Here is an 18,982-nt window from a genome sequence, read left to right on the forward strand (position 1 = left end):
GGTAAGGCAGAGGTTACTTTAACGTCTGTAGACGTCTCTCTATTGAGACTACAACTCTAGCGTCATCCACAACCAGCATTAACCGTATCTGTATTGAACAAGTGCAACAGGCACGGGCATACACATTTGCTTGCTGGCATTCAACATTCTGACGGTTACACCCGTTATTCATGTACCAGCATTTCACATTTGCAATGGTTTGTCTCGCACTTAGATTAACCAGTGACCTTGCAGTGTATATATATGACCTAGTGAACAATGTCGGTAACTTCAAGTGTCTGCTGACTGGTGATCTATTATAGGATATTGGGGAATCGCAACGCTAAAATATTGTGGCGAACTGCAGGACGATCTGCAGAGGGCTTCCTGCAGACGATCGGCGCTTGTTGCAGGATTTGCGTTGACCGTCAATATAAACAAATTTAACGTATTGTGCATAAATAAGTCTTGTCCTCCTTCTTCTGGAGTATTGCTGTGCGGTGTGGGATCCGCATCAGATAGGACTGACGGAGGACATCGAAGACGTTCAAAGAGGGATAGCTCGTTTTGTACGATCGCGAAACAGGGGAGCGAATGCCACGGATATGATAAACGAACTGGTGTGGCAGTCATTAAAACAAAGGCCTTTTTTCGCTATGGCAAGACCTTCTCAAGAAATTTCAATCACCAACCTGTTCCTCAGAGTGTGAAAATATTTTGTTGGCGCCCACCTACCGAGGGAGACAAGTTCAGCGCAATAAAATAAGAGATATCAGGGCTGGTACCGAAAGATTTAAGTGTTCATTTTTCCCGCGCACTATTCGAGAGTGGAACGGTAGAGAAGACTTCTTAAGTAATAGAACCCAGTACGTTGACCTCGATGGTGAGTGTTCATCGGAGGTGAGGGTATCATCTGGAGTGCCCCAGGGAAGTGTGGTAGGTCCGCTGTTGTTTTCTACCTACATAAATGATCTTTTGGATAGGGTGGATAGCAATATGCGGCTGTTTGCTGATGATGCTGTGGTGTACGGGAAGATGTCGTCGTTGAATAACTGTAGGAGGATACACGATGACTTGGACAGGATTTGTGATTGGTGTAAAGAATGGCAGCTAACTCTAAATATAGATAAAAGTAAATTAGTGCAGATGAATAGGAAAAAGACTCCCATAATGTTTGAATACTCCATTAGTAGTGTAGCGCTTGACACAGTCACGTCGATTAAATATTTGGGCGTAACATTGCAGAGCGATATGAAGTGGGACAAGCATATAATGGCAGTTGTGGGGAAGGCGGATAGTCGTCTTCGGTTCATTGGTAGAATTTTGGGAAGATGTGGTTCATCTGTAAAGGAGACCGCTTATAAAACACTAATACGACCTATTCTTGAGTACTGCTCGAGCGTTTGGGATCCCTATCAGGTCGGTCGGATTGAGGGAGGACATAGAAGCAATTCAGAAGCGAGCTGCTAGATTTGTTACTGGTAGGTTTGATCATCACGCGAGTGTTACGGAAATGCTTCAGGAACTCGGGTGAGAGTCTCTAGAGGAAAGGAGGCGTTCTTTTCGTGAATCGCTACTGAGGAAATTTAGAGAACCAGCATTTGAGGCTGACTGCAGTGCAATTTTACTGCCGCCAACTCACATTTCGCGGAAAGACCAGAAAGATAAGATAAGAGAGATTAGGGCTCGTACAGAGGCATATAGGCAGTCATTTTTCCCTCGTTCTGTTTGGTAGTGGAACAGGCAGAGAAGATGCGAGTTGTGGTACGAGGTACCCTTCGCCACGCACCGTATGGCGGATTGCGGAGTGTGTATGTAGATGTAGATTTAGCTTAAAAGTGGTTCGATGAACTCTCTGCCAAGCACTTAATTGTGAATTGCAGAGCGATCATGTAGATGTACAAGAATAAGCGGAAACAGTATTATTACTTGACTGCAGAACAGTCACTGGAAACAGTCACATCCATTAAATAACTGGAAGTATGCGTAGAGTGAGATTTAAAGTGGAATGGCCACTTACAACTAATCTCAGGAACGGCAGATACCAGACTGACATTCATCTGAAGAATCCCCAGGTCACTTGTAGACCACCCGCTATGGAGGTAGCTTACAAAACCATCATTCGACCGATACTTGAATATTGCTCGTCAGTCTGAGACACATACCAGAAAATATTGATAGAGAAAAATGAGAAGATTCAAAGAAGGGCTGCGCCTTTCGTCAAAGGTTCGTTTATTAAGCGCGAAAGCTTGACGGAGGTGCTAATTCAGCTCCAGTGGCAGACACTACAAGAGAGACTTTGTGCATCACAATGTGATTTAGTACTTGTATTCCGGATGCGTACGTCCCTAGAAGAGTCAACCAATGTATTGCTTTCCGCTATGTCTATCTTGCGGAAAGACTATGACAGGAAATTAGAGAGATTCGAACTCACACACAGGCTTGCCAGTAATCATGCTTCTCGCACCATCTGCGACTGGAACAGGAAATGGGAAGTGACAGTAGGACACTAAGTACCCTCCACCATACACCGTCAGGTGAGCTGCGGAGTATAGATGTAGATGCAGATACGCCGAAACTTGCAGGTAACTAAGCTTCCCACCTCTATAGTGGGAATGTACTCAGTTATAGGAACAAAACTTTCTTTAGGACAGACTGTAACAGAGGTGTCCGACTGTCCGACAAGAAAGTCAGTCGGGTGTTTACACTACTGGCCATTAAAACTGCTACACCACGAAGATGACGTGCTACAGACGCGAAATTTAACCGACAAGAAGACGATGTTGTGATATGCAAATGATTAGCTTTTCAGAGCATTCACACAAGGTTGGCGCCGTTGGCGACACCTACAACGTACTGACATGAGGAAAGTTTCCTACCGATTGCTCATACACAAACAGCAGTTGACCGGCGTTGCCTGGTGAAACGTTGTTGTGACGCCTCGTGTAAGGAGGAGAAATGCGTACCATCACGTTTCCGACTTTGATAAAGGTCGGATTTTAGCCTATCGCGATTGCGGTTTATCGTATTGCGACATTGCTGCTCGCGTTGGTCGAGGTCCAATGACTGTTAGTTGAATATGGAATCGGTGGGTTCAGGAGGGTAATACGGAACGCCGTGCTGGACCCCGACGGCCTCGTATCACTAGCAGTCGAGATGGCAGGCATCTTATCAGCATGGCTGTAACGGATCGTGCAGCCACGTCTCGATCCCTGGGTCAACAAGCGGGGACCTTTGCAAAACAACAACCAGCTGCACGAACAGTTCGACGAAGTTTGCACCAGCATGGACTATCAGCTCGGAGACCATGGCTGCGGTTACCCTTGATGCTGCATCACAGACAGGAGCGCCTGCGATGGTGTACTCAACGACGAACCTGGGTGCACGAATGGCAAAACGTCATTTTTTCAGATGAATCCAGGTTCTGTTTACAGCATACGTGTTTGGTGACATCGCGGTGAATGCACATTGGAAGCGTGTATTCGTCATCGCCATACTGGCGCATCACCCGGCGTGATGGTATGGGGCGCCATTGGTTACACGTCTCGGTCATCTCTTGTTCGCATTGACGGCACTTTGAACAGTGGACCTTACATTTAAGATGTGTTACGACCCGTGGCTCTACCCTTCATTCGATCCCTGAGAGCCCCTACATTTCAGCAGGATAATGCACGACCGCATGTTGCAGGTCCTGTACGGACCTTTCTGGATACAGAAAATGTTCGACTGCTGCCCTGGCCAGCACATTCTCAGATCTCTCACCAATTTAAAATGTCTGGTCAATGGTGGCCGAGCAACTGGCTCGTCAAAATACGCCAGTCACTACTCTTGATGAACTGTGTTATCGTGTTGAAGCTTCATGGGCAGCTGTACCTGCACACGCCATCCAAGCTCTGTTTGACTCAATGCCCATGCGTATCAAGGCCGTTATTACGACCAGATATGGTTTTTGTGGATACTGATTTCTCAGGATCTATGCACCCAAATTGCGTGAAAATATAATCACACGTCAGTTCTAGTATAATATATTTGTCCAATGAATACCCGTTTGTCATCTGCATTTCTTCTTAGTGTAGCAATTTTAATGGCCAGCAGTGTATTTTAGTTGGTGAATGACAGGATGCCGAAAAAATTTCCTTGGCGTGCAGTCGATTGCAAATGGAGTCTTCAGCCACCTCAAGAAGAGTACGCGACGTCGCTACCGAGCGCTTGTAGGAGCTAGCAGCAGCCATATCTTTTATTACGTCTTTCATTTCTGTGGAAGAATCTTCCCGTTCTGTTATCTTTTTCAAAATTGCCTTTGGTTCATATCTTATTTTAGTACACGATGTGATTTGATCTCTGCCCCTTTCCACATTTTGTTCTGACTACTTGACTATGCTTGCGTCTGAAACAGGACATCGGATAGGAAATGTTTGTGATTGAAACATCTTAGTGATTGAATTGACAGAACACTGTTTCAAAGGTCGGTCCGAGCTTTCGAGGGGAAATTCATAAGTTAAGCTCAGAAACTACTGACTAAAACATAGGAAAAGCCAAGTACATTTTTGGTACAAGCAACTTGGCACCTTGGTACAGTGAGCGAGGTATGAAATGATCTCTGTTGGGCGCGAATTGGTACAGTGTGGCTAGATGATGGTGGTGAGAGCAGTCTACAGGCTATTACTGACTTTTAGCTAGACTGTGTCAACTGACAATATGATCCATGAAATTTTGCACATTAAGTGTGGTCACAGAGCATGGCAAGTATTTACACCGACATAGTTTTTGTCCCATGGTTATTAGATCTCTGTAGCTGTAAGCATCGTGTAACGGGACATCTTCCTCTAGCACTACTTTTACTCAACAGTAGTTGTCGAAACCACTAGTATTTTTCGAATTTTGGACAGGTCAACATTATCTCAGTTGCTTTTCTAAAAACTTTCATATAATTTTATACGCAGTATCTTATATTTCAAGCTAAAATTTATGAAAAAGAATTACTTTATAAAATATTTTAGTTTCGATGTTATAATCAATAAGTACTAGTTGTGAATTTACAGTTAATTTTTTTTTAGAAACATTTGAAATTATGAAATATTCGCACACTTAAAATTTCTATTATTAATTACGCAATCCTGTACTGTTTACTATGTAGATTTCTGGATTCATTTATCAAATAATAACCGAAATTAATAATGTGACGAAAACTAGTAGGAATTCATTTGTTAAGAAAAATTGTAGACCCTTTGGAATGTTGTTACTTCCGCGGAGTGTGAGAGTCGTAAGCTTGCTTCTGATGTGATCGGACGTATGTTTGTATAATAGGTGAGAACAATGTAATTTCGGCTTTGTTAATGTGGAAAATCGAAATACTGTATTGCTGTATTATAATGTGAGAAAATCAGTGGAAAATATATTTACGTAAAAAATTCTGCAACAACAATCTTCCAGTTTATTTAGTTCAAACCAACCGTGAGGACCCGATGTTAAATTTTCAGCTTCAAGAATCCGACCCCTAGACAAGTACTGGAGCCATCTCAACATGACAAGCTAAGTAAACTTGAAAGTTTATTGTAATCTTCGCTCCTCTCAAATCTTCATAACAGACATTGCTTGGTTCAAATGGCTCTGAGCGCTATGCGACTTAACTTCTGAGGTCATCAGTCGCCTAGAACTTAGAACTAATTAAACCTAACTAACCTAAGGACATCACACACATCCATGCCCGAGGCAGGATTCGAACCTGCGGCCGTAGCGGTCGCCCGCTTCCAGACTGTAGCGCCTAGAAACGCACGGCCATTCCGGCCGGCAGACTTTGCTTATTAATTACTTGGACTGGGCGCTGTTTAATGTGGACAATAGATGGAAGAAAGAAGGATGGGGGAGATTACAATTGGAATTTCATTTTATTACGTATCTTTATATCTGTGGGATGTTCCATTTTTCTATTTCTTTTTGATTTTTATCGAGAGGAAATTGAAGGGGCACAGAGAGGAAGGGCGGATAAACGAGATTGTTGAAATAACGACTGGCACTGTGTTTTATCATCATCCTGACGAACGATTTCTCACGTTAATTATACTTACCAAAATGGGTATGGAAAATAAATTGTTAACCAGGACTCGAAGAAAGACCTGTGAATAATCAATCTTATGGCAATATTTTCCAAACGACTGTCATCCAGCACTACGAAAGCGCTAGCCTCTGCTGATTTAGATTTACACGAATGTGACACGAAGGTTCCGAGTCATCGGTTGCTAATGTGTGTACCAGATTGTAATTATGTAGGAAACGTAAGTTGTACGAAAGAAAGCTGTCCCAATTCATATCTCCTGAACTTATTCGCTAAATTTTCCATTAAAATAATTGCAAGCGTTTCTTTAGAGATGTCCTTGAAAATCTTAACAATATGAAGGAGGTTTTATCCCGCTGGCTAGCTTAAATGTAAACTACAGCTGAGTTCCTCTGTTCTGTATCAGTGACCCATCGATGTTTTGAGAAGATTGTTTAAATGAAACCGGAATTACATACATCTCGAAGAAGATCTTATCATTTATCGACCTCACATTATTTCGGAAAACAAATGAACATGTTATCACTAAGGACATGGAGCTTCCATTTTTATAGCGCACTCCGAATTAGGCTTTCATGTACACAGCGCAGTGTGGGACGTAATGTTCTGACGTACTGCATACGTACAGTAACGATAGCACGTATCGTTACGGCGTCCTACAGTACTTCGTAGAATGTTGATGAAAATGCTTAACTGTCTAAACTAGTGTCGGCCGGAAATTTCTTCGACATTCCAAGAAGAGATATTGGTGGAGAAGTCAAGAACCGCAGAATCGCAGTGAAAATGATTACTTCTGGACTGATTAGGAAAAGGACAGCAGGTCAGTAGTTGTACAGTAACAGATCCTCAGAAATAGTTATCGAAATTATTTCATACTGCTAAAACGTGTAGTTTGCACACTAGATCCATGAACTTGTAGAATGGACAGAGGAATGATCACACGCTGATGAACATTCCATAGTGAATTACGTGGTGTGGACTCAGAGTGTTGTTCTTTTATGACGGAGAGAGTGTATATTGCCACTCCACGAATTGCCCCTAATTTTAATGGTTAGTGGTAATGGACAGAGGAATGATCACACGCTGATGAACATTCCATAGTGAATTACGTGGTGTGGACTCAGAGTGTTGTTCTTTTATGACGGAGAGAGTGTATATTGCCACTCCACGAATTGCCCCTAATTTTAATGGTTAGTGGTAATTTTACGCGTCCCTCCCAAGATGAGACCTGCCCAGCTAAAGGTCAGTGTTTGTCTCCCGTCGGTTCTACGGGTCTCTGATGAGGTCGTTATCGACGGTACGCTAACCCCTCATCTTCCTACGGTTTCACATGTGTAGTTTTGGATGTCCCCAGGGATGTGTGACAGCACCAGTACCTTTTATGAGCGAATTAGCGGATGGTTTTAGTTACAACCAGCGACCCATACCGGCTCCGCATGGGTGTACTAGGTATCTACAGTCGGAAGCCTTGTCTGGCGTAGGAGTAATACACTGAAGCGCCAAAGAAATTGGTATAGGCATGCGTATTCAAATACAGAGATATGTAAACAGGCAGAATACGGTACTGCGGTCGGCAACATCTATATAAAACAACAATTGTCTGGCACAGTTGTTAGATCGATTACTGCCGCTAAAATGGTAGTTTATCTGGATTTAAGTGAGTTTAAACGTGGTCGCCGCGCGGGGTAGCCTTGCGGTCTAGGCCCCTTGCCACGGTTCGCGCGGCTCCCCCCGTCGGAGGTTCGAGTCCTCCCTCGAGCATGGGTGTGTGTGTTGTCCCTAGTGTAAGTTACTTTAAGCTAGATTAAGTAGTGTGTAAGCCTAGGGACCGATGACCTCAACAGGTTCCATAGGAACTTACTACAAATTTCGAAAAAAATTTTTAACGCGGTGTTATAGCTGGCGCACGAGCGATGTTACACAGCATCTCCAAGATAGCGATGAAGTGGGCATTTTCCCGTACGATCATTTCACGAGTATACCGTGAATATCAGGAATCCGGTAAAACATCAAATGTCCGACATCGCTGCTCCGGAAAAAGATCCTGCAAGAACGGGACCAACGACGACTGAAGAGAATCGTTCGACGTGACAGAAGTGCAACCTTTCCACAAATCGGTGCGGTTTTCACTTCTCGGAGCCGAAGGCCCACTCGTGTACCCTTCATAATTGCACGACATAAAGCTTTACGCCTTGCCTGTGCCTGTCAACACCAACATTGGACTATTGATGACTGGAAACATGTTGCCTGGTCTGACTAGTCTAGCGGATGGATGTATACGGCTATGGAGACAACCTCATGAATCCATGGACCTGCATGTCAACGGGGGACTGTTTAAGCTGGTGGAGGCTCTGTAATGATGTGGGGCGTGCGCAGTTAGAGTGATATGGAACCCCTGATATGTCTAGATACGACTCTGACAGGTGGCACGGGCTCCCCACGTCGGAGGTTCGAGTCCTCCCTCAGGGATGGGTGTTTGTGCTGTACATAGTGTAAGTTAGTTTACGTTAGATTAAGTAGTGTATAGGCTCAGGGACCGATGACCTTAGCAGTTTGGTCCCATAAGACCTTACAACAAATTTCAAATTTTCCGCCGGCCGGTGTGGCCGTGCGGTTAAAGGCGCTTCAGTCTGGAACCGCGTGACCGCTACGGTCGCAGGTTCGAATCCTGCCTCGAGCATGGATGTGTGTGACGTCCTTAGGTTAGTTAGGTTTAATTAGTTCTAAGTTCTAGGCGACTGATGACCTCAGAAGTTAAGTCGCATAGTGCTCAGAGCCATTTGAACCATTTTTCACCTCCATTGTACATTCCGACGGACTCGGGCAATTCCAGCAGGACAATGCGACACCTCACACATCCAGAATTGCTACAGAGTGGTTCCAGGAGCACTCTTCTGAGTTTAATCACTTCCGCTAGCCACCAAACTCCCTAGACATGAACATTATTGAGCATATCTGGGATGCCTTGCAACGTGCTGTTCAGAAGACATCTCCATTCCCTCGTACTCTTACGGATTTATGGACAGCCCTGCAGGATTCGTGGTGTCAGTTCCCTCCAGCACTACTTCAGACATTAATCGAGTCAATCCCACGTCGTGTTGCGGGACTTCTGCGTGTTCGCGGGGTCCTACACGGTATTGGGCTGGTGTACCAGTTTCTTTGACTCTTCAGTGTAGATTACATACACAGACTCTCTTCGTGAATCAGTCTGTCTGCTACTGAAAAACGTACCAGAATCCTACAGCATTTCCTGAGATTAACCTTCAGATACAAAGAGAAAAATGAGACAGTGTAATTTAGTAATATATACTTGCATAGCGCTCAGAATTTTGGCGAACGAAGTGGCTTTCTGCGAAGAAGCGTTACCCGAAAAAAATCTGATCCTATCAAGTGAGATCTTGACAAAATATTTCCCTGGTGGAAATACTGGATACTAGAACACAAACAAACACCATCGAAACAAGCCTTGAAGGCCCAACTATACGGACTGGCTGCCGTGTCATCCTCAGCCCTTAGGCGTCATGGGATGGGGATACGGAGGGGCATGTGGTCAGCTCACTGCTCTCCCCGACGTTGTCAGTTTTCGTGACCGGAGCCGCTACTTCCCAATCAAGTATTTCCTCAACTGGCTTCACAAGGGCTGAGTGTACTGGCTCTCAATACAGAGAAATGCTAATATGTGCCCTCCACGAGACGTACGGAGCTGGTAGCCTTTGACTATAGCATTAATTAGTCTCAACTGGAGTCAATCATCTAAATGCGTAACTATAGTTCAATTCTTTTATCTTGTTGATTCGCGCATGCACGCCCAGACGCGGGAGATTGCTGCGTTGCCAGTTGCACGCGCCAAGTGAAGCAGCGCCATAGTATAGTTCGCAAACTTACGTTTAGGGGGGAGCGCGCAGTTTATGAAGTAAAGGCACCACGGCCGCATTAACCCTTTCGGTGCTACAGAGACGTGTTCCCCGCATTCCGCGCTGTGCGCGATTTTGTCATCACTGCACTGCTCGCCTGTGCAGACACATGGTGTTTCGACTGCTTTGACACACTTTATCATTCGATTTCACAAAAACTATTTAGCCCAAAAATTTGATTTTTGCACATCTTCTTGACTGATACTTTCCTCCCACAAATGACTTAATTTTGTTTCGATGTTCAACGCAGTTATTGTGCAGCATTAGATGTAGTAAACCATTGCACGAAATTTTTAAGAGTTTGCAGAGGTAAAAGTCCATAGCGTATACATTCCGTATGGTCTATTTTAGTTGCCACTAGAAATTTCAAAAAATTACATTCAAACGAATAAAATTCATGAAGTAAGGCACTTCGATATTGTTTTTAAATAAAGAAAATATTAAGCACCGAACAAGGTTTGAAATCACAACCTTTCACATGGCAGCCAAACACATTAACCATTACACTAACACAGCTTGTCCGTCAAGAGATCTTCCGGAGGACTTTAACACATCACACAAAATACCGACAAACACCATTGGTATGACTATGAATTACTCACACTGCGTCAAGTACAATAGGAAATAAACAATTACCGCTGTTCTTTACTGCAAAAAGCGGTTAGTGAGAATGATGCAAACACCTTTCCTTGCTATCGCCTGAATTAGGAGGCTTATTGCTTGTTTGGTTTAATTAATTAATAGAAGATGAAGCAATTGGTATAAAGAATTTTTTCCAAACTTTCTATAAAAGAAAGTCTGCTATCAAGACATTGCTTTTGTTCCATTACTTTATTTATGACTGAACGTTTCTAAAACTGAAGGCACTCGTCCATGCTCCGCACTGCAGTCGAGCTCTGGCAACGTCGTTCTCTGTTCATTGGCTGACTGTGTTTTGTGACGTCAGATGCGCAGAACGAGCCTAAACTCGGCCGCCGTCGTAAATGACGCGCGCTTTAACGACATACGAGAATATGAAATCATGCGATGGTATACTCTCAGTAGCAGATGAAGTAGATGGTATGCTTCATTTTATTGGTATGATGCTGGGAAACTACTTTTTATGTACAAAAATATGTACGTTTATACAGCCTATGCTTAAGTACTGATGAAGGGTCTCGGACTGGGGTAACAGGAGCATCTATTTCGTAGGAAGAAATATGTAGCAAACGGTCATAGGCTTGTTTGCAATACGTGAGTGTAACAGTAATATAAAATATTGTCTAATTGTAGAGACTTTAAGGAAGACGCTTAACATCCGAGAATCGGTTTTCACGGCGTAATCTGCGAAACCCGTTCAGCTACCGACGTAGCGCTGCCAAAGAGACAGCTATGAAGATAAATTTAGACTAATAATAGCTCTCACAGTTACACAAAAAATCCTTTCTTTTTTGTTGGTGGAGCCATAATATATGACTTCGAACTATTTAGGTTTGCAGTCAGCCGCGCTAGCGTTATTATTTTCTTCCATGATATTTCGACAATTTTGCGAGTGGAAGAAAACAACATTGATTCGGCTGCATACCAAGAAACCTGGTAATCATCTATGTTGCCGCAAATTCCTGAATATTTACACCGTATAATGTTGCACTGGAAAGTTCCTTTCTTCAATCACTTTGTACTGATTTTCAGACTATAAATGCAGACGTAAAACTTGTGCACTCCTTCACATACATTGCATGCAATTTCTGAAGTACAGTGATGTAAAAAATTGGTTCAAATGGCTCTGAGCACTATGCGACTTAACTTCTGAGGTCATCAGTCGCCTAGAACGTAGAACTAATTAAACCTAACTAACCTTAGGACATCACAAACATCCATGCCCGAGGCAGGATTCGAACCGGCGACCGTAGCGGTCGCCCGTCTCCGGACTGTAGCGCCTAGAACCGCACGGCCACTCCGGCTGGCTACAGTGACGTAGTCTGTGATGATTTTAGAATAAGCTCCTTCGAAAACTATCAAATACGTTCAAAACAAAATTACTTTTAAGTATTCCACATGAAAATCTTTTAATTTTATCTGTATTTCGATGGAATGTAGGTGCCAGTTGTAATTTAACAAATTATTGAAACAATTCCGTTCAATATAGGACGCTGCACACTTCAACATACTGCATGGCCACAACGTAGATGGTGCTCAACACGAAGAATTAAACGAAGACATTTGAAAAAATACCGTTTTTTTACGAATTGATATTTCATTTTATTCATTGATGTTCTCAGACCCGTCAGCTCGAATATGATCAGATTTTAATGTGATTGATATTACAATTCCTGCATTGAGCCGAATTATCTGATAAACTGTTTTTCCATATTTAAAGGGAGACGAATTAGGTTGTTAAAGTTGTCAGCTTCTTTACATAAGTTATTCGATACAGCGGCCGACAGTAGCGGTCTATTATAGAAACTATGACAGTGAAACTGCATTAGTGGAAAAAATTATGGAATCTAGTGAATGAAACGATTTTCATTTCAAACGTATCTGGCTTGCCAAATGTCCGTGGCTTTGTATCACTTCTAGATGGAAATTTCTTTTTTGTTCTCATCAAGAACTTTCCCGTAATAAAAAAGTCTTGTACAAAAGTATCTGTTGGCCGATTGAGTCGTAGTATCACTGAAATAAGGAACAAATATTTCCTTTCGCCTGGGCGTATTTTTGAACACATTGCTAGAAATGTTGACACTCCTTTTGATGTATTTACAAGAAAAAATCCACACTAGTTAGAGCGAAAGATCAGTGGATAACCACATACTTTACACTGCATGTAAATAATCAGGAGCAATTATTTAAACTCTAGTCCGCAGCTCGTGGTCTTGCGGTAGCGTTCTGCTTCCTGCGATTCCCGGCGGGGTCTGGGATTTTCTCTGCCTCGAGATGACTGGGTGTTGTGTGCATTTCATCATCATTGATTCCCAAGTCGCCGAAGTGGCGTCAGCTAAAAAGGACTTGCAGTACGGCGGCCGAACAACCCCGGCCAGCAATGCCATACGATCATTTCACTTCATGTCATTTAAACTATACTGTATGCCCCGAAACGATTAATATCAAGCAGTATTAATTACTTTTCTTTTTAAGGATTTATTTCGCCGCCGGCCGGTGTGGGCGTGCGGTTCTAAGCGCGTCAGTTTGGAACCGCGTGACCGCTACTGTCGCAGGTTCGAATCCTGCCTCGGGCATGGATGTGTGTGATGTCCTTAGGTTAGTTAGGTTTAAGTAGTTCTAAGTTCTAGGGGACTGATGACCTCAGTAGTTAAGTCCCATAGTGCTCAGAGCCATTTATTTCGCCTGGCAAAATTACGATTTTCAGACACTCTGTTGCATCTTATCACACAGTTTTAGAAGGTTAAAACTGCAACACGTGTAGTGAAAGATGTTGATGTTTGATGTATGGGGCGCTCAACTGCACGTTCATCAGCGCCCGTACAAAGTCTCAGTTTTTACACAGTCCAACCCAGCCACTGTCACGAATGATGATGATGATGAAATGATGAGGACAACACAAACAACCAGTCCCCGTGCAGAGAAAAACCCTCACCCCGGCCGGGACTCGAACCCGGGACCCCATCAACCAGAGACAGCAGTTCTAGGCACTAGACGACGAGCTGCGGACGCGTAGTGAACGGTCAATACTTATTAGTAATGGTAGTAGGATAGTAATGAATAGTTGATATTTTAGAAATGGTTCAAATGGCTCTGAGCACTATGGGACTCAACTGCTGAGGTCATTAGTCCCCTAGAACTTAGAACTAGTTAAACCTAACTAACCTAATGACATCACAAAAATCCATGCCCGAGGCAGGATTCGAACCTGCGACCGTAGCGGTCTTGCGGTTCCAGACTGCAGCGCCTTTAACCGCACGGCCACTTCGGCCGGCGATATTTTAGAAATGTATATCAGCAATACAGAAGGAATCGAATCTGGAGACGATGAAATGAAATGAAATGATCGCATGGCATTGTTGGCCGGGAGGCCCCATGCGGGGGAAGTTCGGCCGCCGTATTGCAAGTCCTTTTTAGTTGACGCCACTTCGGCGACTTGCGAGTCAATGATGATGAAATGATGATGAAGAACACACAACACTCAGTCATCACGAGGCAGACAAAATCCCTGACCCCGCCGGGAATCGAATCCGGGACCCCGTGCGCCGGAAGCGAGAACGCTATCGCAAGGCCACGAGCTGCGGACTCTGGAGACGATGTTTATCGGTCACAAGAAGAGCGAGAAATAATAGGGAAAGTTTAGCAGATCGAAAAAAAAAGAAACAGCAATAGATATGGATGATGAGAGCATGGGTTGTAGTGACAATATGACAGGTACTGATTCCCTTTTGTACGTAATGGAGGCAACTGGAATACACGGAGAAGAAAGTTTTAATCTCCTCTTTAATGCACAGTAGATCTGGATGCGATGGAGGTTAGTAGCTAGTTTGTTACACACTCGTATGGCTGAAATAGAGGAGATGGGGATAGATTTAGTGTTATGCGAATAGCTTCAGCCAAAATGCTGAATGATTAGACCTTTTATTGCAGACATGCTATGTTGGTAGGTATTTGGTACCTAAGGAGAGATACCGAGGATAGTAATGACCAAGAAATCTATGAAGAAAGCAGACTGTGTGAAAATCAAGCCGGTTATCCTACCGCATCCACTGTGACAGAACAAAGGCAGGACTCAGGTAGTCAAACAACCTTTTGTAACAGGATTTGTCCTCAGCACAACATGGCAACTCTGATTGGAAGTGGCGTAACATTACACATCAGAGGTCAACGGACCACCGACGCACATGGGTCCCATAGACCGTTACTGAATTAAGTGCTCGCCTCGACTTATGACTAGGAAACGAATTGTGATGCACCGACTCTTCGCTCTTCGTTAGAATGTGCTTGTCGAAACGTAGCACATACTCCATGGTCAGTGTACCGGGAAGGTTTACTGTATCAAATAAGATGCACAATAATATTTAACTTCCGTACACGTTGCAGTTAAGCTAACACAACTGAACGATTTATTGCTTAACATAAAGCAAAATAATTTCTGATTAATAGGTAACATACTTCATCCTATTGTATTCTGAGATTAATCATTTAATTGTATCTCTTTGTCGTTGACACAAGGATAGAATTACATGAAACCGTACAGCATCGCTCAAAGTAGCCGCAGTGGCTTCGAAACATCACTACAGGGAAAGATAGTCACTCATGCACGCACACAGAGAGGTTATGTACATTACCTGTGATCGCCCATCCAAGTAGGCCGGATTTTAATGCAGTTATCGTACAGTAATTCATCATTTTTGTTGTAGGCGGCAATCCAGAAGGGCATGCAAGCATCTCCTGGAACAGGCTTCTCTTTGGACCCCTTTTTCCAGCCGTTAGGATACTGGTCGCGAGGTAGACTGACGTTCGTGCGGTAGTAGCCGCCTGGGTAGTCTGAAGGATTAATGCGAACGAGTGGTGCTGGTCCTGAAATTGCATAATTGACAAAAGTGAAATTTAGTCACATTCTGTTTCATATTTCGCTTGTTATGAGGCTTTGAAACAAAAATTCATTGTGTATGTTTGTTTTCTTCTGGACTCCCTTCACTTCTATGGCGACATTGAACATTCGAAAGCAGCTTACTTGTAATGCGAGCTTGAAGCATGATATTATTCCACGATATTACATTTTATTTGTTACTATGAAGAGTAAAAGCATGATACTGAGATTTATTTGTGGTTTTTACTGACAGTAATAGTCAATAGGGCAAGACGGTAAGAGTTCTTAACATGTAAATAAGAGTAATATTCGCAGAACTCATTTCTGAAATAAGATGGACGCATTCGTTTCTGTGACGCTACACTTTTACTTCTTCAGTTGTAAAAATGTCCTTGGCATTCACGTATGGTGTAACAGCCACAGAACAAAATAAATTACCCAACCTTCTGGAGCTTCATTATTTACTGCTTTCTGAAAACAAGCCATTTTATGTGTCTAAAATAAGTCTTAGCTACAACACATTCAATACTCTAAATATGCTCTACACGATTTATTCTTTTTATTTTTTCTTAATTCTTATATATAGCTACTTGTCCAACTTCGTCATATACGATGACCAACCTTCTTCACCCAATTCGTCCACAATTGAGAGTTTAACGGATGAACCCGTACTCAAATGCGTACATATAAAATTCGAAGGAAAAGTAAATGACCTAATAATCACAAAGTAAATCTGCATTGTTAAATGATTCGACTACAAGACCAGTGAGCAGTTCACCTTTTCCATTATTTATCACTTATTCGACACAATTATTATAATGATAGAAGGTTTTCACTTCCTTTATTGCTCCGTTTCGTGTGTTCCAAAGGCATACTGCAAAATATTATCTATGGAAACGATTTTAATTGCAGGCCTGTCGTAATGAAATTGAAAAATATTGTTACCAATGCAAGTAAAAATTTACGAACTTACTTGCATTAGTTTCCAACAGCACTCTTTTCATTACAATTTTGCCTAAATAATTTTGATTGTCGAGACAATATTTTTAATCAACAAATGTCAGATGGGAGACGTTTTCTGTGACTACACTGCATTGTGCTAGCAGCTGTAGCGCCATCGATAAAAAGTAAACTACTTCTTTAACGCTGGAATTGTAAATCATACGCTCGACTGCAATGACAACTGCACTTCTGGCATAACGTATGACTCCCAGAACGTACAGAATGTATAAGAACCACCTCTATAATCTCTGGGGCCAAATTATTCACACCAAAGCAAGAAAAAAGCGAATAAAGATATACAGGGCTATTACAAATGATTGAAGCGATTTCATAAATTCACTGTAGCTCCATTCATTGACATATGGTCACGACACACTACAAATGCGTAGAAAAACTCATAAAGTTTTGTTCGGCTGAAGCCGCACTTCAGGTTTCTGCCGCCAGAGCGCTCGAGAGCGCAGTGAGACAAAATGGCGACAGGAGCCGAGAAAGCGTATGTCGTGCTTGAAATGCAATCACATCAGTCAGTCATAACAGTGCAACGAGACTTCAGGACGAAGTTCAACAAAGATCCACCAACTGCTAACTCCATTTGGCGATGGCATGCGCAGTTTAAAGCTTCTGGATGCCTCTGTAAGGGGAAATCAACGGGTCGGCCTGCAGTGAGCGAAGAAACGGTTGAACGCATGCGGGCAAGTTTCACGCGTAGCCGTGGAAGTCGACGAATAGAGCAAGCAGGGAGCTAAACGTACCACAGCCGACAGTTTGGAAAATCTTACGGAAAAGGCTAAAGCAGAAGCATTTCTTAAACAGGAGATTGGAAAACCGATGGATCGGTCGTGGTGGAGATCATGATCAACAATTCATGTCATGGCCTCCACGCTCTCCCGACTTAACCCCATGCGATTTCTTTCTGTGGGGTTATGTGAAAGATTCAGTGTTTACACCTCCTCTACCAAGAAACATGCCAGAACTGCGAGTTCGCATCAACGATGCTTTCGAACTCATTGATGGGGAGATGCTGCGCCGAGTGTGGGAGGAACTTGATTATCGGCTTGATGTCTGCCGAATCACTAAAGGGGCACATATCGAACATTTGTGAATGCCTAAAAAAACTTTTTGAGTTTTTGTATGTGTGTGCAAAGCATTGCGAAAATATCTCAAATAATAAAGTTATTGTAGAGCTGTGAAATCGCTTCAATCATTTGTAATAACCCTGTACATTTGAAAATTCCTCAATTTCGAATTATCGGTGAAAGCATATTTCACAACATTCTCAAACCAGAAATTCCCAACAACGTAAAATGTCCTCTACTTGCTTTCACATGCGAGCGCATTCACATAGTATTTAGCGTCAGGTGAAAATCTTCACGGCACGGTTTAAGTAAAACATCAGTAGCAATTTCAAGATTAACCTGTGCACTGGAAATGCAGATGATTGTCTGATAGGCCCATAGACTCTCTTACAGACCTGGCACAGGATGTGCTCCTGGAAACATGTAGAAGCATGTCGTTTATGCATGTTGGGACTCCAGCATATTTCAGTCACATAGTTCGAGATTCTCTGGACGATATCTACCACGACGGATGGATAAGAGCTCTTCCATGACCTGCACGTTCACCCAACTGCAGTCCTTCCCAACAGCAGTCCTTGGCAATATTATCTATGAAGCCACGTAAAACTGGTTTATGTAACAGTTGTACCTAATGTTCAGACGCTTCATCAGTTTATGACGGGAGTCTGCAAAATACACTCCTGGAAATGGAAAAAAGAACACATTGTCACCGGTGTGTCGGACCCACCATACTTGCTCCGGACACTGCGAGAGGGCTGTACAAGCAATGATCACACGCACGGCACAGCGGACACACCAGGAACCGCGGTGTTGACCGTCGAATGGCGCTAGCTGCACAGCATTTGTGCACCGCCGCCGTCAGTGTCAGCCAGTTTACCGTGGCATACGGAGCTCCATCGCAGTCTTTAACACTGGTAGCATGCCGCGACAGCGTGGACGTGAACCGTATGTGCAGTTGACGGACTTTGAGCGAGGGCGTATAGTGGGCATGCGGGAGGCCGGGTGGACGTACCGCCGAATTGCTCAACACGTGGGGCGTGAGGTCTCCACAGTACATCGATGTTGTCGCCAGTGGTCGGCGGAAGGTGCACGTGCCCGTCGACCTGGGACCGGACCGCAGCGACGCACGGATGCGCGCCAAGACCGTAGGATCCTACGCAGTGCCGTAGGGGACCGCACCGCCACTTCCCAGCAAATTAGGGACACTGTTGCTCCTGGGGTATCGGCGAGGACCATTCGCAACCGTCTCCATGAAGCTGGGCTACGGTCCCGCACACCGTTAGGCCGTCTTCCGCTCACGCCCCAACATCGTGCAGCCCGCCTCCAGTGGTGTCGCGACAGGCGTGAATGGAGGGACGAATGGAGACGTGTCGTCTTCAGCGATGAGAGTCGCTTCTGCCTTGGTGCCAATGATGGTCGTATGCGTGTTTGGCGCCGTGCA

General features: G+C 43.7%; 1 protein-coding gene across 1 annotated transcript in view; it reads right to left on the reverse strand.

Annotated features, from left to right (window-relative positions):
- LOC126469838 (PI-PLC X domain-containing protein 1-like) overlaps positions 1-18,982 on the reverse strand; it is a 92,252-nt gene that overhangs the window by 52,693 nt on the left and 20,577 nt on the right. The window contains exon 3 of the mRNA XM_050097133.1: positions 15,219-15,450. Coding sequence (XP_049953090.1) covers positions 15,219-15,450 — 232 coding nt within the window. The remainder of the gene's footprint in view (positions 1-15,218; positions 15,451-18,982) is intronic.

Source organism: Schistocerca serialis, chromosome 3 (assembly GCF_023864345.2).
Source record: "Schistocerca serialis cubense isolate TAMUIC-IGC-003099 chromosome 3, iqSchSeri2.2, whole genome shotgun sequence".
In the NCBI taxonomy this organism is placed as follows: domain Eukaryota; kingdom Metazoa; phylum Arthropoda; class Insecta; order Orthoptera; family Acrididae; genus Schistocerca; species Schistocerca serialis.